Source organism: Dreissena polymorpha, chromosome 16, assembly GCF_020536995.1.
Source record: "Dreissena polymorpha isolate Duluth1 chromosome 16, UMN_Dpol_1.0, whole genome shotgun sequence".
Classification (NCBI taxonomy): domain Eukaryota; kingdom Metazoa; phylum Mollusca; class Bivalvia; order Myida; family Dreissenidae; genus Dreissena; species Dreissena polymorpha.
In genome coordinates, this window is record NC_068370.1 from 37,650,778 (window position 1) to 37,673,461 (window position 22,684).

At 36.6% G+C, this 22,684-nt stretch overlaps 1 protein-coding gene and 1 long non-coding RNA gene across 7 annotated transcripts in view; both read right to left on the reverse strand.

Moving 5' to 3' along the window:
• Positions 1-22,684, reverse strand: part of LOC127862153 (protein O-linked-mannose beta-1,2-N-acetylglucosaminyltransferase 1-like) — a 75,821-nt gene that overhangs the window by 35,198 nt on the left and 17,939 nt on the right. For all 6 annotated transcript variants that reach the window (XM_052401149.1, XM_052401152.1, XM_052401150.1 and 3 more), the window contains one exon: positions 11,722-11,818. In XM_052401149.1, coding sequence (XP_052257109.1) covers positions 11,722-11,818 — 97 coding nt within the window. The remainder of the gene's footprint in view (positions 1-11,721; positions 11,819-22,684) is intronic.
• Positions 7,865-8,491, reverse strand: LOC127862165 (uncharacterized). The gene is made up of 2 exons (XR_008040470.1): positions 8,251-8,491; positions 7,865-8,088 (listed from the first exon to the last, which is right to left on the reverse strand). It is a non-coding gene; the product is annotated as an uncharacterized LOC127862165 (long non-coding RNA).

The following is a 22,684-nucleotide window of genomic DNA, read 5'->3' on the forward strand; positions in this document are numbered from 1 at the left end:
TGTCTTATTAACTATAAAAGGATGGGCTTGAAGTTTTTGTTTTGTTGATTTTTTGTAAATTCATTTTGCCAAAGGGCATTTTTGGACATAAAAGTATAGAATGTGCAAATGTTGAGATGAAAAGTTAAACTGCTTGGTTTTTGTATTCAAAACATGATAAATTCACTATTAAATGTTGCTTATATAATTTGTAATGTCCTTAAAAATAAGAAACATTAACACACAATCTCAACCTTATATGCATCCAGAATTTTTTTTATTTCAATGAATCAATTGAATTCAGAAACTTTCAATGAAACATTTCAGTTAACAATAGCAAGATAATCCAACATGAAAAACTGATCTAAACCTGACACTTCAAGAAAACAGCCACTTACGTCTATCAGTCGTAAATATCTCTACATTAAACTCCTTCCAGCATATAAAAATTACAAACACATTAACGAAATTTATACAAATAGCCTGCCATAACATATTCCAAGTGCAACGTTTTCACCCATCCAGAAAATGCTTGAGGTCACATTTCTGCACGACTTAAGCAAAGCTTGATTAAATATGGCAATATCTTACAATGGATGGCAGATGTCGCCAACATAAGGCTAATAGCAACCTTGTACACATACAGTAGTGTACATAAATGGCTCCCTATAAAACACAATACCTTGCCCAACATATTGGACAGGATTGTCATACATGCATTTATCTAGTGAGCATCCTATGATTTGTGTTATTGAATACCCAAAAAAGATTTTCTTGTGAGGGGTAATAAATAAGCAACTCTTGCAAAAATGATTCATTTGTGTCATGGTCATTTAAATCATTTTACATTTAAGCAAATCATGCAAAAACATTATAATCTTATTTAACCATTGTCTTTTTTATCTATTATCATACTGTAAAAAATGACATGAAAAAATTATTTTAAGAAGTAAGGAACTGTTATTTTTTCTTTTTTTTAAGAAATCCCCTTTGATACAAATGATGGCTCTTGTGACAGTCCAATAGAAGAGTTGTAGCATGGACTACGCATCTTAATCTACACAGAATGCACTTTATTCAATGTATAATTATTTGGCAAAAGCTGCTTTGTACAGTTAGTCAGATGTTCACAAGAGCCAGGTTGATGTAACCAAGCTATTAAATATATAAAAACAAGATATGTTTGTGAAACACAATGTCCCCCTATATGACGTTTGACCTTGAAGGATGACCTTGACCTTGACCCTTCACCACTCAAAATGTGCAGCTCCATGAGATACACACGCATTTCAAATATAAAATTGCTAGCTTCAATATTGCAGAAGTGACATTACATGAGCAATTTTGACCCATATATTTGACCTTGAAGGATGACCTTGACCTTGACCTTTCACCACTCAAAATGTGCAGCTCCATGAGATACACATGCATGCCAAATATCAAGTTGCCATCTTCAGTATTGCATAAGTATTCATAAAATAAGCGATTTGGGCCACATATATTTGACCTCTGACCTTGAAGGATGACCTTGACCTTTCACCACTCAAAATGTGCAGCTCCATGAGATACACATGCATGCCAAATATCAAGTTGCTATCTTCAATATTGCAAAAGTTTTCATAAAATAAGGGATTTGGGCCACATATATTTGACCTCTGACCTTGAAGGATGACCTTGACCTTGACCTTTCACCACTCGAAATGTGCAGCTCCATGAGATACACATGCATGCCAAATATCAAGTTGCCATCTTCAATATTGCAAAAGTATTTATAAAATGAGCGATTTTGGCCACATATATTTGACCTCTGACCTTGAAGGATGACCTTGACCTTGACCTTTCACCACTAAAAATGTGCAGCTTCATGAGATACACATGCTTGCCAAATATGAAGTTGCTATCTTCAATATAGCAAAAGTTATTGCAAAATGTTAAAGTTGGCGCAAACCAACCAACAGACCAACCAACCAACAGACCAACCAACCAACAGACAGGGCAAAAACAATATGTCCCCCACTACTAAAGTGGGGGACATAAAAACGAAACATGATAATACTGAAGCACTGAACATGAGGACACAACTTCAAATACAAACAAGAGTGCCAAACTGTCACAAGATACGCCCGTTTGAAGGTTTTGGACAACTTGATAACTTTACCATGACCCATATTTGAACTTGACCTACATATCATCTAGACACAACTTCTGACCAAATTTGGTGAAAATCAGATGAAAACTACTTCAATTAGAGAGCGGACACCATGCTAAATGCGTGATCTAGTTTTTGACCCGGCATGACCCATATTTGAACTTGACCTAGATAGTGTCTAGACACAACTTCTGACCAAATTTTGTGAAGATCAGATGAAAACTACTTCAATTAGAGAGCCTACACCATGCTTAATGCTTGAAATGCACTAAGTGACCCCGTGACCTTGTTTTTGACCCTGCATGACCCATATTCGAACTTGACCTAGATATTGTCTAGATACAACTGCTGACCAAGTATGGTGATTATCGGATGAAAACTACTTCTATTACAGAGCGGACACCATGCTTAATGCTTGAAATGCACTAAGTGACCCTGTGACCTTGTTTTTGATCCGGCATGACCCATATTCGAACTCGACCTAGATAATGTCAAGATACAACTTCTGACCAAGTTTGGTGAAGATCAGATAAAAACTACTTCAATTAGAGAACAACAACCATGCTAAATGCTTGAAATGCACTAAGTGACCCTGTGACCTAGTTTTTGACCCGGCATAACCCATATTCGAACTTGACCTAGATATTGTCTAGATAAAACTTCTGCCCATGTTTGGTGAAGATCAGATGAAAACTGTTTGAATTAGAGAGCGGAAACTGCTGTGCACGCCGCCCGCCCGCCCGCCGCCAAGGTGAAACTATATAGCTCAGCAGATTAAGTCTATATATCAAGAAATCTTTCAGTTTGTGATGCAAGCACCAAATTTGGCACATATACTCTTCAGTAACTATAGATTTGATAAAGTATGTTAGCCAATACAAAATTTCAAAATGGCGTCCGTTTTCAAGATGGCCGCCGTCAGGATTGAAAAATGAAAAAAAAAGAAACAAATTCTCTGAAAGGTTTTACTGCTGTAATTATTACTTGATTTTGATTTCGTACACAACAATTTTACTAGTTCGAATTTAAATTCAGACATTGTTTAAGATTAATATAGTACACACAAATCCAACATGGCTTCAAAAATGGCCGCCAAGATGGCCGCCAGAACATATTAATGATCACAACTATGTAACTTTCCACTCAATTTTAGATCTAGATTTTGGTGTCTATAGATAGGTTCCAGGGGGCATTAAGAACATATTAACGTAATCAGACATTTTTTTAGTTTATTATATATCACACAAATCCGAAATGGGCGCCAAGATTGACGTCAAAACCTATTTATGATCATATAATATGACTATGTAACTGTCCACTCAAATTTGATTAATTTGGTGTCTATACCCAGGTTTCAGGGAGAAAAGAACACATAAATATCACATTTATATCATCAGACAAAATGTAAGCTAATTATGTTACACAAACATCCAACACGGCGACCAAAATGGCCATTAACACAATACGAAGGACCACAAGTCCATAACTTGTTACTCAAAAGTTATGGTTGTTATGTAAAACGCCATAGTTTAGGAGACAAGGACCACTTTAATCGAGTTGAGGTTATCATTAAGCAGTTGAATAATCAGAAACTCCAATTTATGACATTTGGAAGAGAGAATGAACTAGCTGATGACTTCAAATAGGATCAGGTTTTAATAACTTCTGTAGACTTCATTTTTACCGTTGCTGAAAATCATTGAATATTAATTACAGTCTGAATAAGCATGAGTTCTTCCAAAAGGTTAATATTATACACTGTGTGTTCCTTTGACTATTTATTTACATCAAAGCAGAAGTAGATGGTTCTTATTGTCCCTTTCGGAGTAATGCAGTATCTTGATGAGCAAATCTGTATCCTCGCCCACCAACTGTGTGGTGCTATGACGGGATCGTTATACTGTTTCTTAAACAATTTCAACGTCTGCCTCCACTGAAGACAGAACAACAAAGCATCCCATTTAAGGCAGAGATGTGCTGATCAGAGCAATCATGCCGGCCTTGTTTCTGTCACGAGACAAAAAGTCTTCCTTTTTTTACATGAGCATTCTGTTTCTTTGCTGAAACTCACAATATGATTCACGTTTGTTTCATCGTCTCCGGTGCGTGTTGTCTTTGTTATAATGACCGTCTTCATAGCCATCGAACCCCACTGTCGCTTGTCCGTAATGCATTTTCTATGAATCTACATAAGACTCGGCTATTGCGTTATATAAGTCGCCCTTCTCCATGGTCAAGGATTCAGCAAAGTGCCACCATCATGCATCTGTTTCATGAATACAGTTCATCTCAGCCTCACATGATTTGTCTATAGCATACACTCAAATTGCCTGAGCGATCTGAGGCTTATCTGCTGTACACAGTATGTTCTTGGCTTCAAAGAAGGCAGCAGGATGGGAGCTCAGTTCAAAAGACAATACGACTGCAAGGGAATGATCTACAGATTTTGACACCACCAGGAAACGCTGGAACAGAAGATCAGGATAAAAAGCACGATCAGAAGCGATCTTAACAGCCAAGCTATTCCCAAGAGCTTTGGCTCTGTATTTTCTCGTGAATTTATAAGCAAAGACCGACTTTCCTATGATATCTCTTATGATCGTTTTCCCAACCGCCTCAACTGCATGAAAATTCACATCTGACCCAGCAACTATCTTATTGACCATGTTTCATAGAGTAGGGTCAGCTGTGTATGGAGAGCAGGTTGTAATCTGTGTCTGCATTTTCTATAGATCAAACAAATCCCCTTTGATGCACGCCTCAGTTGAATCTTGGTGTTGTGGAATTGAAGTATAGGTCAGATCTGTGAAATCCTGCATCTCACTGTTGTGCTCGGATGATGCAGATAGGGTCCAAGGGGTTTCCATTTCCTCGGCCATTTCACTGCCGCGAGTTAGACCACATGTGCTGTATAAACACATCACCAATGTGTGCTCAATGACAAGATCACGTCCTAGCCTAGCATAGCACTGATGGTTCCCACGAACAAAGTGAAAACCATTACCGAACTGTCGATAAGCGTCTGGGTGCGTTTCATCTAGGTTGCTTATTTGCAGCAAAGATGGATAGCAAATCGGGCAAGGCCTGCTAATGCATCAGCCAACACCCAGTACGATATGCTTTAATCAACACCCTTGAATTGTTAATCATAAGCTGATAATTCAGCCATACTATGCTTGTCTTATAGGTCTGGGCAAGTTTATGTTTCTTCTTCTCTGTAGCCCTCTCGGGTTTGATATAAATCGCATAACATATTATCTGCTAGCGTCATTTTGCCCCTAAGAAGGAAAGTGTACAAATCCTTTGCATGATCCAGCAGTATCTGAATGTCTGGATCTTCCTGGGTCATTTCGGCTGTAAGCTGGCTGTGTATGCACTTTTCAACAAGAAGATGGTCCCGTGAAGCCCTCTGGACAGTTTTTCATGTCACAATGTGCACAATTTTGCGCATTTTCTCCATAGACTACCTCAAGTATGTTTTTGAGAGCGGTTTCTGCCATAAGGGATCCTTTGCCCCCCCCCCTCCCGCAAGTTCATTCGTTTATGAAACATCCCAAATTCTAATCAACACTTTAAACTACTTTGTGGCGCATCAGTGATGATTTCGGCAGCCTTCCAATACAAGGGTTGGTCAAACATTACAATGGTGTGAAGGTTGTGGCAAGGTTGCAAACTAAGGCTTATGTTGACAGAATGCACGCTTTGTCCCTAATGTACATATTAATCATAGGCAATCATTTGAATGACAATTGCAGCCCAGGGTACTGTATTTTCTGGTGCAAGATACGCATCATTCCCTACAAATTCAGTGTTGCCTGAAGCTGTAAAAATATCAATGATCTTGTCAAAATCCAAAAATCACGGCAGGTCCAAACTATGGCGTTTCACATAACAAGCATCACGTCAAAAGTAATGGACTGGTGGTCCTTCGTATTGTGCCGTTTGACGCCATGTGAGATTTCTGTGTAACATAATACACTTAAACTATGTCTGACAATCGTAATGTGTTCTTTGCCCCTCGAAACCTCGGTATAGACACCAAAATCATCAATTGTGAGTGGAAAGTTACAAAGTTATGATCATTAATAGATTTTGGTGGCCATCTTGGAGGCCATTTTGGACGCCATGTTGGATTTGTGTGTAAAAAAATAAAATTAAACTATGTCTGATGATTTTAATGTGTTCTTTGCCCCTTGAAACCTATGTATAGCCACCAAAATAATCAAATTTGAGTGGATATTTACATAGTTAAGATCATTTATAGGGTTTGGCGGCCATCTTGGCGGCTATTTTAGACGCCATGTTGGATTTGTGTGTACTATTGTAAACTTAAACAATGTCTGATGATCTTTATTTGTTCTTTGCCCCTTGAAACCTAGGTATAGACACCAAATTCATCAAATTTGAGTGAATAGTTACATAGTTATGATCATTAATATGTTTTGGTGGCCATCTTGGTGGCCATTTTGGACGCCATGTTGGATTTGTGTGTAATATAATAAACTTTAACAATGTATGATGATCTTAATGTGTTTTTTGCCCCTAAAAACCTATGTATAGCCACCAAAATAATCAAATTTGAGTGGATATTTACATAGTCATGATCATTTATAGGTTTTGGTGGCCATCTTGGCAGCCATTTTTTTGTGTGTACTATTGTAAACTTAAACAATGTCTGATGATCTTTATGTGTTCTTTGCCCCTTGAAACTTAGGTATAGAAAACACATTCATCAAATTTGATTGTATAGTTACATAGTTATGATCATTAATAGGTAATTTTTTGGTGGTTGAAGGTATTTTTTTCATATATTGACCCTAATAGTACTTTTTGTTAAAACAGAGTATTGGCGGCCATCTTGAAAAAAATGCCGCCATTTTGAATTTTCAAGTGGCTGACATGCTTTTTGAAGAAAGGGGTACCTGAAGGTAATTTATGCCAAATTTCTCACTAAGTGAAAGATTTTTTCAATAATCAGCGCAGCTTGTCACGTTTTTTTAAAACGGGCGTATAAACAGGTATGAAAATTGTTCCTTTCTCCAATGAATTTACTTTGAAATTATATAATTTTTTGGTGTTAAAATTAAATGTTATTTTAAAATGACATAGTTATAAATTTTCTACAGCTTCCACAAACTTTATTTTTCACTGAAATGCATTCTGAATGCTCAAATTATTTGAAAAATGGACAGGCATTTTCATATCACTGACTAGTGATTAGGTGGGAAAAAGAACAAAATCTGGTCCATTTTGTTGTCCTTTAATTACTTAAATGAAAATCATACATGAAAACGTCTGCATGTTTACATTTGCGTGGTAAAGAGAAGACAATAAAGACACATATTTATTGAAAATGTGTTTTACAATTACATCATGCCTTTTCATTTATTTCCTTTGTCATCAAAGCATGCTGTACTGAGTAAAAACAATTGTTCAGCAAGTTTACATTGTTTAAAAATAACACTTTGGTTGACACACGATACCAACTCAATAATTGCTAGGGTGTAAAGCTCTGTTGTATTTCAGCTTGATTTATCCCATGTTTAATTTCGTCAAATTTCCTAGTTCTTTTCATTAAAAAAAAAGTCTTTCAAAGCAACTTTCAAAGAATGTGTTAACCCTTTAGCACTCAAATTCACACTTTGTCACGTTTGAAAATCAAACAAGGGACAAAATTGTCACAAAACCAGGTTTTCATTGTGAAAAAAAAATCTGATAAAGGGAGAAAACTCAAACTGAACTTTTGAAATGACCAAAAAAAATTAACCCCCTTTGTAATTTTTTTTTTTTTTTTAAATCTATTTTTAGTCGTGGCGACCTTGACATTGGAGATATTGACGTGATTCTTTCGTGGGACACACCGTCCCATGATGGTGAACAAATGTGCCAAATGATTTTAAAATCTCACAATGAATGACATAGTTATGGCCAGGACAAGCTCATTTATGGCCATTTTTGACCTTTGAACTCAAAGTGTGACCTTGACCTTGGAGATATCGACGTAATTATTTCGCGCGAGACACCGTCCAATGATGGTGAACAAATGTGCCAAATGATTTTAAAATCTGACGATGAACGACATAGTTATGGCTCGGACAAGCTCATTTATGGCCATTTTTGACCTTTGAACTCAAAGTGTGACCTTGACCTTGGAGATATCGACGTAATTATTTCGCGCGACACACCGTCCAATGATGGTGAACAAATGTGCCAAATGATTTTAAAATCTGACAATGATCGACATAGTTATGGCCCGGACAAGCTTATTCCGCCAGCCCGCCAGCCAGCCAGCCAGCCCGCCAGCCAGCCCGCCCGCATTCGCCAATCTTATAACCAGTTTTTTCCTTCGGAAAACCTGGTTAATTAAAATAAAGACTTTTCTCAATAGATTCAGTTTTGAAGGCTTTATTTCCACCCCTAAGGTACTGATGAACAGCAAACCGCATAAAACCTGAACAGACTGCGAGTTAATCGCAGGTTGTTCTGGTTTAATGCTGGTTGCATAAGCCGTTTCTACTTTGCTTTTGAGTGGGAAAGAGTTAAGACCCTACCAATAAAATGTAATGCATGGAAATAAGCATATGTTACATGGATAGGGACTCAAAATAATGTTTCAACATTTTCATTTTTTAAATGCTTTTTGGTAAAACATAAAGTTTCATTACAGCATTATACCCTACTTTGTGATGCCTACTTCTTTTCATAATTATTGTTTTTGCACCTCAAATATCAAAGAATCCTAAATGGGCTTACATTTCACACATCAATAAACCTAGATTTCACTTAAATTTTCCAACAAACTAAATGATTATTACAGTCTAACCTGTCTTCAGAGACCACCCAAGGTGAATCTAGGAAGTGGTCTCTTAACTGAGGTGGTCTCTGAGTACAGTTTGACCTATCAGACCAGTTGGTCGTTGTTAATGCAACACATTAGCATATGTCAGTACATGCATGTGTATCTCGCTTTAGTATGTACATTATACATTCAAATATATGTTGAGTGTTCGTTTTTATAGAAATATATACAGAAAAAAAGTTGTTTGTTGTTTAATTGTATTTAATATATTAATATACATTTATTTAATAAAAAAATACATAAACATATTTACCTAATACATCAAACTTTACATACAAATAAATACAAATTAAACCACTACAAATACAATATGTAACAGTCATATAATTAAACAATTAAAATTGCAATAATACATACATATCAAATAAAACGCATACATATCAAGCATAGCAACAATGAACATTATATTTACATGGAACAGCATACACATATTTACACATTACAACAATATTAAGATGGCCTGAAAAAGAAATCCTCAATCTTGGTCTGTTTCACCTTCTCTCCATTCATGGCTATATCCCCTATCTTGTTGCTGGCTTCCATCAATGTCGCTAGTAGATCATGGTGCCCTTTCTTCACTGCCCAGTCCTTCAGTTTTCTGCTCATTTCCACTACCTCACTCATGGAGAGTGTTGTTTCTGATGTCGTCGCTTCCTCTTCTGTTGGGTTGGTGTCATCTTCCTTGTCACATCCATCTTCTTGTAGAATTTCCGGTGCTGACTTCTTCCATTCGTCCATGTCCGTTGCGCATGTTGTGAAGTCCCTGTCAATGTTGATAAGGTCCTTCACTTCACACCCAAATAAATCACGTGCTTATCTGTGCATGATGAGAGGCAAGTCGTCCTCAACATCATCACATTCACTTTTGTCACTTGTAATGTTTTCACTAACACTTTTTTCACGGTCATCTGCACATTTTTCACTGTCACTAGCACTAGCACTTTTTTCACTGTCACTCATGAATCCGCATTTTGCGAAACACTTGCCGATCGTCTCCGTAGTTGTCTCCTTCCATGCGCTAATGACCCAGTAGATAGCTTGTAGGATGTTAACCTCTTTCAGAATTTGAGGTCCGGTGGTCGCCGACGATCTTTCCAGCTCCATCATCACGTGTTGTAGTTGACATTTTCTGTACTTTAGCTTCATTGTCTGTATGATCCCTTGGTCCATGGGTTGTATCACTGATGTTGTGTTTGGAGGAAGGAACTGTAGCTTGATGTTGGTTAGTGTGATGCGAGGGTGTGATGGTGCGTTGTCTATGAATAATATGACGTGTCTTCTGGCATGTCGCATCCGCTGATCAAACCACTTCAGCCAGTCTTCCATTATCCCGGTCGTCATCCACGCCTTTTTGTTGTTGTAATACCGTATCGGCAATTTGTCGGGAGTAACTGACCCAAAACATACGGTTTTTTTTATTTCCCATTGATGATTGGGGGCAGCTTATCTCCCGTTACCGAGGCACATAAACCCACAGTGATGCGCTCCTTCGCCATCTTCCCGCCGGCACATGTCTCGCCTTTCTTGAAGAACGTCGCACTGAACATATTAAAAAAGTAATTTTGAAATATAAAATTATAATTTATTTGTTTATTTATTTATATTTTTATTTATTTATGTGTTTTATTATTAGCGTGTTTTAATTTTTTTTCTTACCTTGTGCTTTGTTTGTAGAATAATCCTGTTTCATCCATGTTATAGATGTCACACGGTTGATAACCTTCGCAGATTGTTGGTAGACGCTTTTTCCAGTCATCCACTACGACTGGATCCACCTCCGCTCTCTCACCCGTCCGTGTTTTGAATACAATGTTATGGCGTCTTAGGAATGAGTCGAGCCACCCATTTGATGCCTTGAACGACGCTAACCCCAATTCTGCTGCGAACTTGAGCGCCCGTTCTTTCAGGAGTGGTCCTGATATGTTCACGTGACGCCCAGTAGCATCTAAGAACCACTTGTGAACAAGGTCATTTAGATCGTCATATTCTGTGGCTTTCCGCGGACGCTTGGTTTGTAGATTACCGTCCCCTTCATACTCTTCAATAATTTCTCATTTTCTTTTCATCACCGACTGTATTTGTGTCTTGCCAACACCCATCTCGGTCGCTACAGCCCTACAGCTCCTCCCGGATTCAAGCATTTTTAGTGCTTTCATCCGCTCTTCCAATGTAAGACACTTTCGTTTAGTAGAAGACATGTTGCGCTGTTTGTGTACTTTTGCAAGTGCTTGAAAAATTATTTACCTCCCTTTTTATACTGCTGTCCGTTACAAACTTACCTTTGAGTAAATATAGTCATTGTAATTAAAACAATTATTTGCAAACTTTAAGTACACAAATAATTAATGTCAGCCGAGTTTTCACAGTTTGCTCCCGATAACAGCGTGCAAGCGTGGATGCCAATTAGCGGATTATCACCTGCATTGTTAGTTGAGTGTCACCATCGCTTAGCAACTTCACTGCGAGACTGCAAAATGGTCGCTTACTGTCGTAACGAGTCTTAATTTGTAAGAAAAACAATGGTCGTTCGTCGCGGATTTAAGGTGGTCGTTAAGTAAAGCCATTTTTAATTGATTTTAGCTTGGGAGGAATTAATAACGTTTGTTTAGCGAGGTGGGTCTCTAAATGCAAGTGGTCGGATGTGCAGGTTAGACTGTATTTTATAATTAGAATCAATTTTTCAAGCACAGAACTTCAATCAAAAATTGTGTAATATTCAAGTGTTTTCTCTGACCTCTGGGAAGCTGAAGGGAACCGAACACTCCATCAGTGTCCATCACAAAGGAGATATTAACAATCAGCGACACAACTAGTGTGGACAGCAACAATGCCTGAAACAAAAAACATTTTACAAGCAAAATGACAAATTGAAGATAAATTTAAAACAAGAAACTGTCGGAGACAGGTGATGCTCCCCAATGTTTTTTTGTCACAATATTGCACTATATATTTAGATAAAAGAAAACATCTTGAGGGGCATAACATTGGACAAAATAATACGATGGATGGTTTAGCAACTTAAAAATTTCAAGGGGCCATAACTCTCTAAATAAATCATCTATCCAGAACCCACTTATAACATGCGCATATCCTCAAGGTAGTTAAGCTTCCCATAAAGCTTCATTGTATTCCAGTCAGAAGTTGGGGAGAAATAGCCCGGACAAGAATTGCACTATATGTACAGTTTACAGAAAATTCCAAAGGGCCATAACTCTGTGAAAAATCATCAGACCATAACCGGCTGATAATATGCACATCTCCTGTTGGTAGTGAAGCTTCCCATAAAGTTTCATTGAATTCCCGTAATAAGTTGCTGAGAAATAGCTTGGACAAGAATTGCACAATATGTAAAATGGAAAATTACAAAGGGCCATAACTCTGTGAAAAATCATCCGGCAAGAACCGGCTGATAATATGCACATCTCCTCTTGGTAGTGAAGCTTCCCATAAAGTTTCATTGAATTCCAGTCATTAGTTGCTGAAGAATAGCCCGGACAAGAATTGCACTATATGTACAGTTAATGGAAAATTTTAAAGGGCCATAACTCTGTGAAAAATCATCCGACCAGAACTGGCTGATAATATGCACATCTCCTTTTGGTAGTGAAGCTTCCCATTAAGTTTTATTGAATTCCGGTCATTAGTTGCTGAGATATAGCCTGGACAAGAATTGCACTATATGTACAGTTAATGGAAAATTTCAAAGGGTCATAACTCTGTGAAAAATCATCAGTCCGTAACCGGCTGATAATATGCACATCTCCTGTTGGTAGTGAAGCTTCCCATAAAGTTTCATTGAATTCCCGTAATAAGTTGCTGAGAAATAGCTTGGACAAGAATTGCACTATATGTACAATGGAAAATTTCAAAGGGCCATAAGTATGTGAAAAATCATCCGACCAGAACCGGTTGATAATAGGCACATCTTCTCTTGGTAGTGAAGCTTCCCATAATTTATAGTTTCATTAAATTCCAGTCATAGGTTGACAGAAAGAAAAGGAGTAACACTTAAAATCAATTATTACCTGTACTTCCATATCCAAAAATACTGGTAGTACTGTACTACCCGTGATCTTGGATATTGAAGGGTGTATAACTGACTTTACAGAAACATTTGCAGCAATTATAATAAATATGTGTAGCTTCTTAAATAGTTACTGTATTAGGTTTTCCATTCTAAATTATGATGCTAATACAACTACACATTAAAACTCATGACTAATACTATTTCTTCATTTTTCTTGACAAGAAAACACAAGCCAACTAGTAAGCTAAGTAAATGAACACTTATTTCACTGTCTGATCCGTTTTCCATCGTGTTTTCTAACGTTTTACGCCACCAATGCAATCAAATCGTTTAATATTGGGGCGACAATGTCTTTTTCTGGGTTTAAGATTTAATGTCAGGATGGTTAGAAGACACCGTATGTAGTCATTATATGACAACAAAGTGTTGTTTTGAGCCGCTTTCGGTTAAGCCGGCATTCAATTGCGCGCAGACAAATCGTTTTTGACGGATTTACAAGTTACAGGAAATCACGCTACAGAATAGACAATAATATTGGAACCCAGTCTACAACTTTTCGGTCATTTAAATTAACGAAAAGCGCCGTTAGGTTAGAGACCAACAAATCACGCCGCGCTGACGCAGACGTTTCGGTACGGCCAGATTTTTTTTGTAAATGCGTAAAATGGATATTAATGTCGTAATTGTACGTCCAGTTTATGAAAATAAATGCGTAAATCTTCATGAAAAAGGCGTATTTACGGCTGTACGGCCCTTATCTGGAGCTCTGCCATCCCCCCTACCCCTTCAAGTTTACACAAACAGTCAACTCTGTCAACAATTAGAAGACAATGACCCTGACCACATGTTTGAAGTTTCAAGTAAATACCTTTACTAGAAACAGTGCCTAGGGGATATAGAACTTGTACCCCTTACACAGACAACTACCCCAATTTTGGGTATGAGGTAAAGCTTGGACTGTTCAGTGAATTGTCAAGCTAAAAATACACATTGCACACATTTTACACACATACGTATGTAACATGCTTTCTAATAGCCTATGATCATGCAAAAAAAACTCAGATGGACTTGTTACAGTTATTCATTTTATAACAGGATAAATTGATTCACATGCAACAAAATTAAAATATAAATGAAAGGAAGCATACAACTTATATGATTATGTCGGATGTAATAAAACTAGGGATGGCAATAACAGAATTGATAATCTCATATTCGCATTTTTCTCCAACATCATTGCCCTTATATTTAATGCTCTGCGAGCCGCTTACTAATTGGCACCCAAAATCACTTGGGATTAACATGTTTGATGTGACGTTCTTCGTGTCAAACTGATAACACAAGCTCATTTATGGCCATTTTTGACCTTTGAACTCAATGTATTACCTTGCCCTTGGAGATATCGACGTAATTCTTTCGCGCGACACACCGTCTAATGATGGTGAACAAATGTGCCAAATGATTTTAAAATCTGTCAATGAACGACAAAGTTATTGCCCGGAAAATCTCATTATAGCCATTTTTGACCTTTGAACTCAAATTGTGACCTTGACCTTGGAGATATCGACATAATTCTTTCGCGCGACACACTGTCTAATGATGGTGAACAAATTAGACACACTGTCTAATGATGGTGAACAAATGTGCCAAATAATTTCAAAATCTCACAATGAACGACAAAGTTATGGCCCGGACAAGCTTGTTTCGCCTGCCAGCCCGCAGACATTTGCCAATCTAATAACCAGTTTTTTCCTTCGGAAAATCTGGTTAAAAATTCCCCGCCCCTTAGCAGCCATGTTTTTCAAGCAAAGGTTACCATTTTTGAACTCGTCCAAGATATCATTGGGACAAATCTGCTGAGCAACTTTCATGAAGATCGGAAAATAAATGTGGCCTCTAGAGTGTTAACAAGGTTTTAATATCACCATATAAGGAAATTAAAGCATGTTTTTTCCAGCAAACGTAACCATTTTCAAACTCATCCAAGATATCATTGAGACCAATCTTCTGACCAAATTTCATGAAGATGAACAATAAATGTGGCCTCTAGAGTGTTAACAAGGCAAATGTTGACGCCACACAACGGATGACGCACGACGGACAAAAGGCGATCACAAAAGCTCACCATGAGCACGTTGTGCTCAAATGAGCTAAAAAGGGCCTACTTCAAAAATGTGGATCATGTATTTTGAATAGCTGGGTGTAAACATTTGAATAAACTTTCAAATTAATGCAAGCATGACACCATAACACCCACGCATCAACAGTCTGCATTTAATCGTGTGTACACTATAATCCTTTTGGAATGTGATCTATACAGAATTGTATGTCCCAAATGATTGCTTTATAGTCAGAAATACAAATTTAAATATTTTTGTGAATTTGTACATTATATTCATCAATGACATGTGTCAAATACTGACTGGTCGATATAACTTTTCACGATGAACAATGGTGTCCAGTAACCTTACATATGACAAATTCATGAATGTATAAAGTGCCATTATTTTAAACTTAAATCATGTTATTAACTCGCCTTTTAATTGTTAGAAAATTGTAATATTCATTGTTTCTTTTTAGAAGGGTATGTTCATAGAGCTATGATAAGAAATTTAGTTCTTATTATACAAAGAAAGTGTTTTGAGTTTAAATGTTGTGGGGCAAATGTTACTGAATATGACATGTAAACAAGAAGTGTTTTATTAAAGATACATGAAGGGTGGCTTCTTAGCAAATGTTAAATGAATCAATCTTCATACAACATTTTTTAAGCCCCATAAACACTCAAAATCAACAAATATTTCGTAAAATACTTTGTGAAATAAAGTTAACACATGAAAAATAAATGTTCCTTATTGAAATAGCAAAAATTTCGACGCAAGAATCAGTAAGGTAACATAGATTTAAGTAGATACAAAATGCTTTTTTTTTTTTTGTGTGTGACAATATATTCCATATGAATTTCTCGTGACAATATCCAATCATTTACGAGCGAACGCGTGTTTGGCAGTGTCGTAACCAGACGTAGTCCTCATGAATAATCATTATTTTATTAATAAGCAGAGCTCAAGCGAGGACATCCTGTCTTGGTGATTCAGCTAGAAAAAATAACAAGAGGGCCATGATGGCCCTGTATCGCTCCACTGCTGACAAAAAAGGCTGAAACAAATATTCTCCGCATGTGCAAATACTTAAATATAGGCCCTATTTAAGCACCAGGGATCATATTTTTTTCGGTTTTGTCGGTCCTAGACCGATTGGGGTCATGAAAGACCGATTGAAAATCCCAAACAGTCGGTCCGAATCTGTTTGCTATTAAAATTCTCATGTCATGAAATCGATTACACAGTGTACATGCTAACACACCCTAATGACATTCTTATCTTGATTAGGTGTGGTAAACCATTTGCTGCAGTCTCCAAACCGGTCAGGACCGGTTTATTGCACGTCAGACCAAGAATAAAAAACTTGTGAACAGCGGATTAAAGACGCATCCGAAAAGACGTGTCTGAATGCACGCGCTGTAACTAAACAAAACATGCCGATACATTTTCCACCAGCGTAATAATCCGGTAATATAATTATAAATGAAAGTCGCGGATCTGATCGACAGAACAGCCGAAAGTTATTTTTATGGACGGAACTTCAGATAAAATAGTACACAAGAAAAATAATATACATTGAATAAATCTTTAGTAAAACCGTGTTAGAATCGAAATAATTCGTGTACTTTGTTGTTGAATAGCTCACGACCGGAAAATTAGATGCGTGGTTTCAAATGCTTCGCTCTCGTGATTAAATCCCTACGCATCTAAACTATCGGCCGTGGGTTATTTGACAACAAATTATTTCTTTATTATTTGGTTTGTTGTTGTCAGTAGCCAACCTACGCACAGACATTTGTTTGGTTCAGTGCATGTGTGTAAGCTTTTATCGAGTCGACAACAATTTAAAACATTGGTATAGACTTACACAGATTAATAATATTGACAACGATGAAAAAAGTCTGATAAAACAGCACACGAAACAACAATGAAATACCAAATGATAAAACCAGTTGAGAAAACTCGTATGTCCCGTTAAAAAAATGCCTAAGGGAATTTTACTTGTACATTTATTATACCACCTTCATGAATGGCAATATCAATGGTATATATTTTAACGTAATTTGTCATGATTCAGGATATACATTTTCGGATACTTTTCCCCATTTATATCCGGACCGATTGATGTTGCGGGAAAATATGATCCCTGTTAAGCACATGAACACTTTTGTGGCCCCCTGTGCTGGGTCAAATTTAACCCCAGGGGCATAAGTTGAGCAAACTTTGTAGAGGACTACTTTATCTCACTACATACAAAATGTGGTAGCCCTAGGTCCAAGAGTAAGGACAAGAATATTTTAAAAGTTTTCACAAAATAAGCAAGATATAAGCGTATATAATGTTCAATTTTGTGACCTGCGGGTCAGGGTCAAATTTGACCCAAAGGGCATAATTTGAACAAAATTGGTAGAGGACTATAAGATGTTACTGCATACCAAATTTGGTAGCCATAGTCCGAATGGTTTTCGACAAGAAGATTTTTGTAAGATTTCACAAAATAGGCGCTTTATAAGCGTTTATTCAATTTTGTGACCCCCCCGGGGCAGGGTCAAAGTTGACCCCAGACGTATTATTTAAACAAATTTGGTAGAGGTTTATTAGACATCACTACATACCAAATTTGAAAGCCCTAGGCCCAATGGTTATGGACCAAAAGATTTTTTTTAAGTTTTCACAAAATAGGCCCCATATAAGCGTTTGTTCAGTTTTGTGACCCCCCGGGCAGGGTCAAATTTGACCCAAGGGGCATAATTTGAACAAACTTGGTAAAGAAATAATAGATGTCACTACATACCAAATTTGGTAGCCTTATGCCTTATGGTTAAGGACAGTAAGATTTTTAAAGTTTTCACAAAATAGGCACTATAATTATAAGCATATAATCGATTTTGTGGCCTCCAGGGCAGGGTCAAATATGACCCCTGGGGCATTCTTTGAACAAACTAAGAAGAGGACTATACAATGTCACTACATACCAAATTGTGTAGCCCTAGGCCTAATGGTTATGGACAAGAACTTTTGAAAGTTTTCACAAAATAGGCATTATATAAGCATATGTTCAATTTTGTGACCCCCTGGGAAGGGTCAAATATGACCCCAGGGATAAAATTTAAACAAATTTGGTAGAGGACTATAAGATGCCACTACATACTAAATTTGATAGCCCTAAGCCCGATGGTTATGGACAATAAGATTTTTGAAGTTTTCACAAAATAGGCCTTATATAAGCATATGTTCAATTTTGTGACTCCCAGGGGCAGGGTCAAATTTGACCCCAGGGGCATTATTTGAACAGACTTGGTAAAGGACTATTAGATGTCTCTACATACCAAAGTTGATAGCCCTAGGCCCAATTGTTATGGACGATAAGATTTTGAAAGTTTTCACAAAATAGGCCTTACCTAAGCAAATTTTCAATTTTGTGACCCCCGGGGCAGGGTCAAATTTGACCCCAGGGGCATAATTTGAAATTTGAAAGAGGTTCACCCCAGAAACATTCCTGAGAAATTTCATCAGAATTGGACCAGTAGTTAAGGAGAAGAAGATGTTTAAAGGAAAAGTTAACGCAGAAATGGACGGACGGACGCACGCTCGCACGACGGACGCAGGACCATGACATAAGCCCCGCTGGCCTTTGGCCAGTGGAGCTAATAAAAGAGAGTGTGCACAAATGAAAGTGTACGTGGGGTAACACATAACTGTGTTAATGACTCTTTTATCTTCATTTTTTATATGGGAGCGCAATTGCCTGTGCTCTTATTAGGTCAGTGTGTTTGCTTGTAAATGTTTGTATATCATCTGGAGAAATTTAGATAGAATAAACTGTCACACAAAAAATAAAAGCCTCGCAATCTGAGACAGATGCCCCCCCCCCCCCTCCCCCCAAACAAGACCAAATTAAACATTTATTGTGACAGTGACCTAGACCTTTGACCAAGTGACCCCAATTTCAATAGGGGTAATCTACTGTCCAAGTCCAATGCACATGGAAAATATCAAGCCAATCGGTCAATTTGTTGACAAGCTATTGGTTGGAAACGAATTTCTAATTTTTTGTGACAGTGATCTTTGACCTAGTGACCCCAATTTCAATACAGGTCATGTTCTGTCCAAGGCCAATGCACAATGAAGCAGGGCTCGCGCTGTCGTTCGCCATTTGAGCCATTTGCGAAAATATTGAGAAATTGACTCAAGAAAACTCTGATTTGCGAAAATGCTAAAATCTCGCAATTCTTCATTGAAATTATCCGCCATTTAAATTCAGACTGGTTTTCTATAGTTTTCTCTTTGTTTCATTAAAAGTGTTCGCAAATTGACCAATAAACGAAAAACCGGTCTGCACCAGAACAAGAGACATCGCTTGACCTTATTGTTATTGAAGCGCAAGTGGTAGCTGGGCATTCAACATTGAGTTCGCTCACACATAATATTGGGTCAATCATGCGTAGACACTTGGAATACACAGTTGATATTGTCGTCTGCCAACAATTTATCAGCCGATGGCAAACGACGTATTTAAAGATAAACAAATGACAAGAGCAACAATAAATAATTTCCCAGCTATTCACATTAGACCTGTCTACTGACTATCGATCTGAATTAAAGAATGATTATTAAATAATTAGTTCCATGTCAATGATGTTACACCTTTCTGACGATTATCGACGTTATCGTTTGAAATAAAAGGTGATCATAATAAAGTTGTTTTACCCACAAGATATGCTATTGTAAAGAAAAATGTCAACCCAAATGGTATATTTATTATGTATTTGCTAGGCTACGGATTTTCATTTTCTGCAATCAAACGATATGCAAAATTTATTTCAAGTGCAGAACGCGTACAATTTTTTTGGACTGTCGTTTTTGGATACATTATTTTTCGCCGATTTAATTTTTTTTCCGGAGTTCTTTATAGAAGAAATAGAATGCCGACTACACATGCGGTAATACAGACGATGTGGTTTATATCATTTAGAATTGTATTCACTTGAAGTTGCAATTGGAAAGACTATAAAAAAGAACAATTTGTAAGTCTCTGGGTGGGGTGGCTTTGCTCTTTATTCCTGTTGGGTTCCTGGTTCTAAGACCTCCGACCTAATTTTCAGGATTTCAAATTTAGGACAACATACTCCACTGTTAAGTGTACATGTACACATTAATTTATGTCTGTACTTTGAAAAGTACCATAATAATTATTTCTATATTGAAAACTGCATGTTATATTATATGTGATATGCCCTTGTTGTCATAAAAAGAAATATGAACAAGTTGTTAGTATATATTATTATTTCATAACTACTTTTTGCGCGCCGAAAAACGAAATCTGGTAGGCTCAAAGATTTTTTGGGCCAGTGCTAGCCCTGATGAAGCCACTTGGTCAATTCATTGAAGAGTTATTGATCAGAAGCAAACTGGTCTACTACCTACAGACAGACAAAAAGACCTATCAACAGACAGACAGACAGACCGACATCCAGCATAACAATATATCCCTCTTGGCTCTACTTCGAAACGGGGCATAATAACAGTATTTTGTATCTTATTAAATCTATAAAAATTTTGGCTTTTACTATACAGAATACTGATTTTGTATGTGTTTACTTTATTTTACAAAATATTTTACGAAATATTCGTTTATTTTTAGTGTTCATGGGGCTGTGGCCTGAAAGTAAATTTACCAACTTAAAATTGCAGGCATACTTAATCGGAAAACATGTAAAATTAGGAGCCCCAAGGTGCAATGTCAGTTGTTACTAATTAAGCGTGTTATCCTAATGATGCAATCTTTATCAGTTGGCCTAATTGGAGTACCAAATTAAAGCAAAAGAACGCCTCAAGCTGTTTTGAAAACAATGTAAAAGCAATGTTTGATCCGTAGTAAAGTCAGTGAACAGTTAAGTCCCCTCAAGGTCAAAAATATCATAACACGTAATCTGAGTTTCATAAATACCCATTCAGGTTCCATGTTAAGTTCCATACAAAACCCTGCAGTTGTATCATTGTAAATAATAATAAACCATTTATTTATCAAAGGTTGAAGCCTAAAACATAAGTTTTCAATTTCCACAGACCAAACAGACCATATTTCGTGATGATGATTCTAAAGGTGTCCCAGGTTGATTTGTCGTTCATTTGCGCTTGACTTGATCTTAACCCTTTCCCACCCAGAAGCAAAGTGAAAATGGCTATGTGCAAACAGCGTAAACCAGAACATCCCGCAAGTAACTCGCAGTCTGTTCAGGTTTTATGCTGTTTGCTGCTTATCAGTATCTTAGGGTTGAACCTTGGGCTTTTAAAACTTGAGTTAATTAAGGAAGGTCTTTATGAAAATTTAACTTTCTTAGGGACTACAAATGCGTTGAAATGCGTCTCAGAGTGGTAAAGGGTAATGCAACAAAATTAATCTTTTGTTTGACATATAAAGAAATGTTTATTGCAAATAGATTTGGAAGAATTCTGCCATTGAATGCCCTTATTAAAGTTGGAAATAACTTTTGCATAGTAGTACAGAGAAACAAAAAATTGGCTGATGTACCTACCCTATTTTTTTGGAGATGTTACAGTAAGAGGACATAAATAATTTAGTTTTTTTAGTATATTTTGCCTCTTTCTTTGTAAATTAATTAGCTACCAAAGATGTGCCAAACTAATCTTCAAAATAAGCATGTACAGTAAATACATGGCTACTGGTCGTGTACGTAATTCCTGCCAATTTTGGGACTATTTTAACAAAATCTTTTGTTTTAGGCAACTGGTTCAAACTTAACTTCACATATATAATCCTGGGTTCAAAACTCACCTAGCATGAAAAACTCAATAGAATTAGATCAGTCTATGTTACTTTTATGAACAGAAATTAATGACATTTAAACTATCAATTTTTGTAGGGCAATTGTACCTAAAAAATCGGCCACTTTTCAGTTTAATCTGCAGGTACAATTACAAAGCAATATCTTTAGACAAATGTCCTCATTTTAAGAGTATTAATAAAGGTTTACACAAACAAAATTTTTGACTTGAAACTTAAAATATATGCGACATTATTATACCAGTTACTCCCCCTACCTATCTTAATAAATATAAACAGGCACTGATAATGGGGAACTGCAAATTCATAAAATATTTATTTTTCTAATAGTTTTTATCATTTTTTTCTAACATAGCTAAGAAAGTAAAAACATTTTGTTTAAAAAGTTGACTTTAGTGTCGATTTTTCGTAAATGCTTATATTTAATTTTACAACATGTTACCTATTTAAATATTCTAATCAAGGGAGGTAATTTATATATTATAAGTTTATATTTAGGTCCTGATTTTTATGTTTTAAATGTATGTTTTTATACAATTAATTGAAAATACCTTAATTAAAGTTTATCAGACAGAAATAATAACAATTTTATCAAATATATTTGTTTCTTATATGAATATAATTTTCGGAATGGATTATGACGTCACTTTTCCCATGTAAGAAATATTTCGTGTTATGTTTGAGACATTTTAATGCAAACGTTTACAGTGATATGCTTCTTTAATTCGCAAAGTATTGAGAGTAGGGTTGGTTTAAA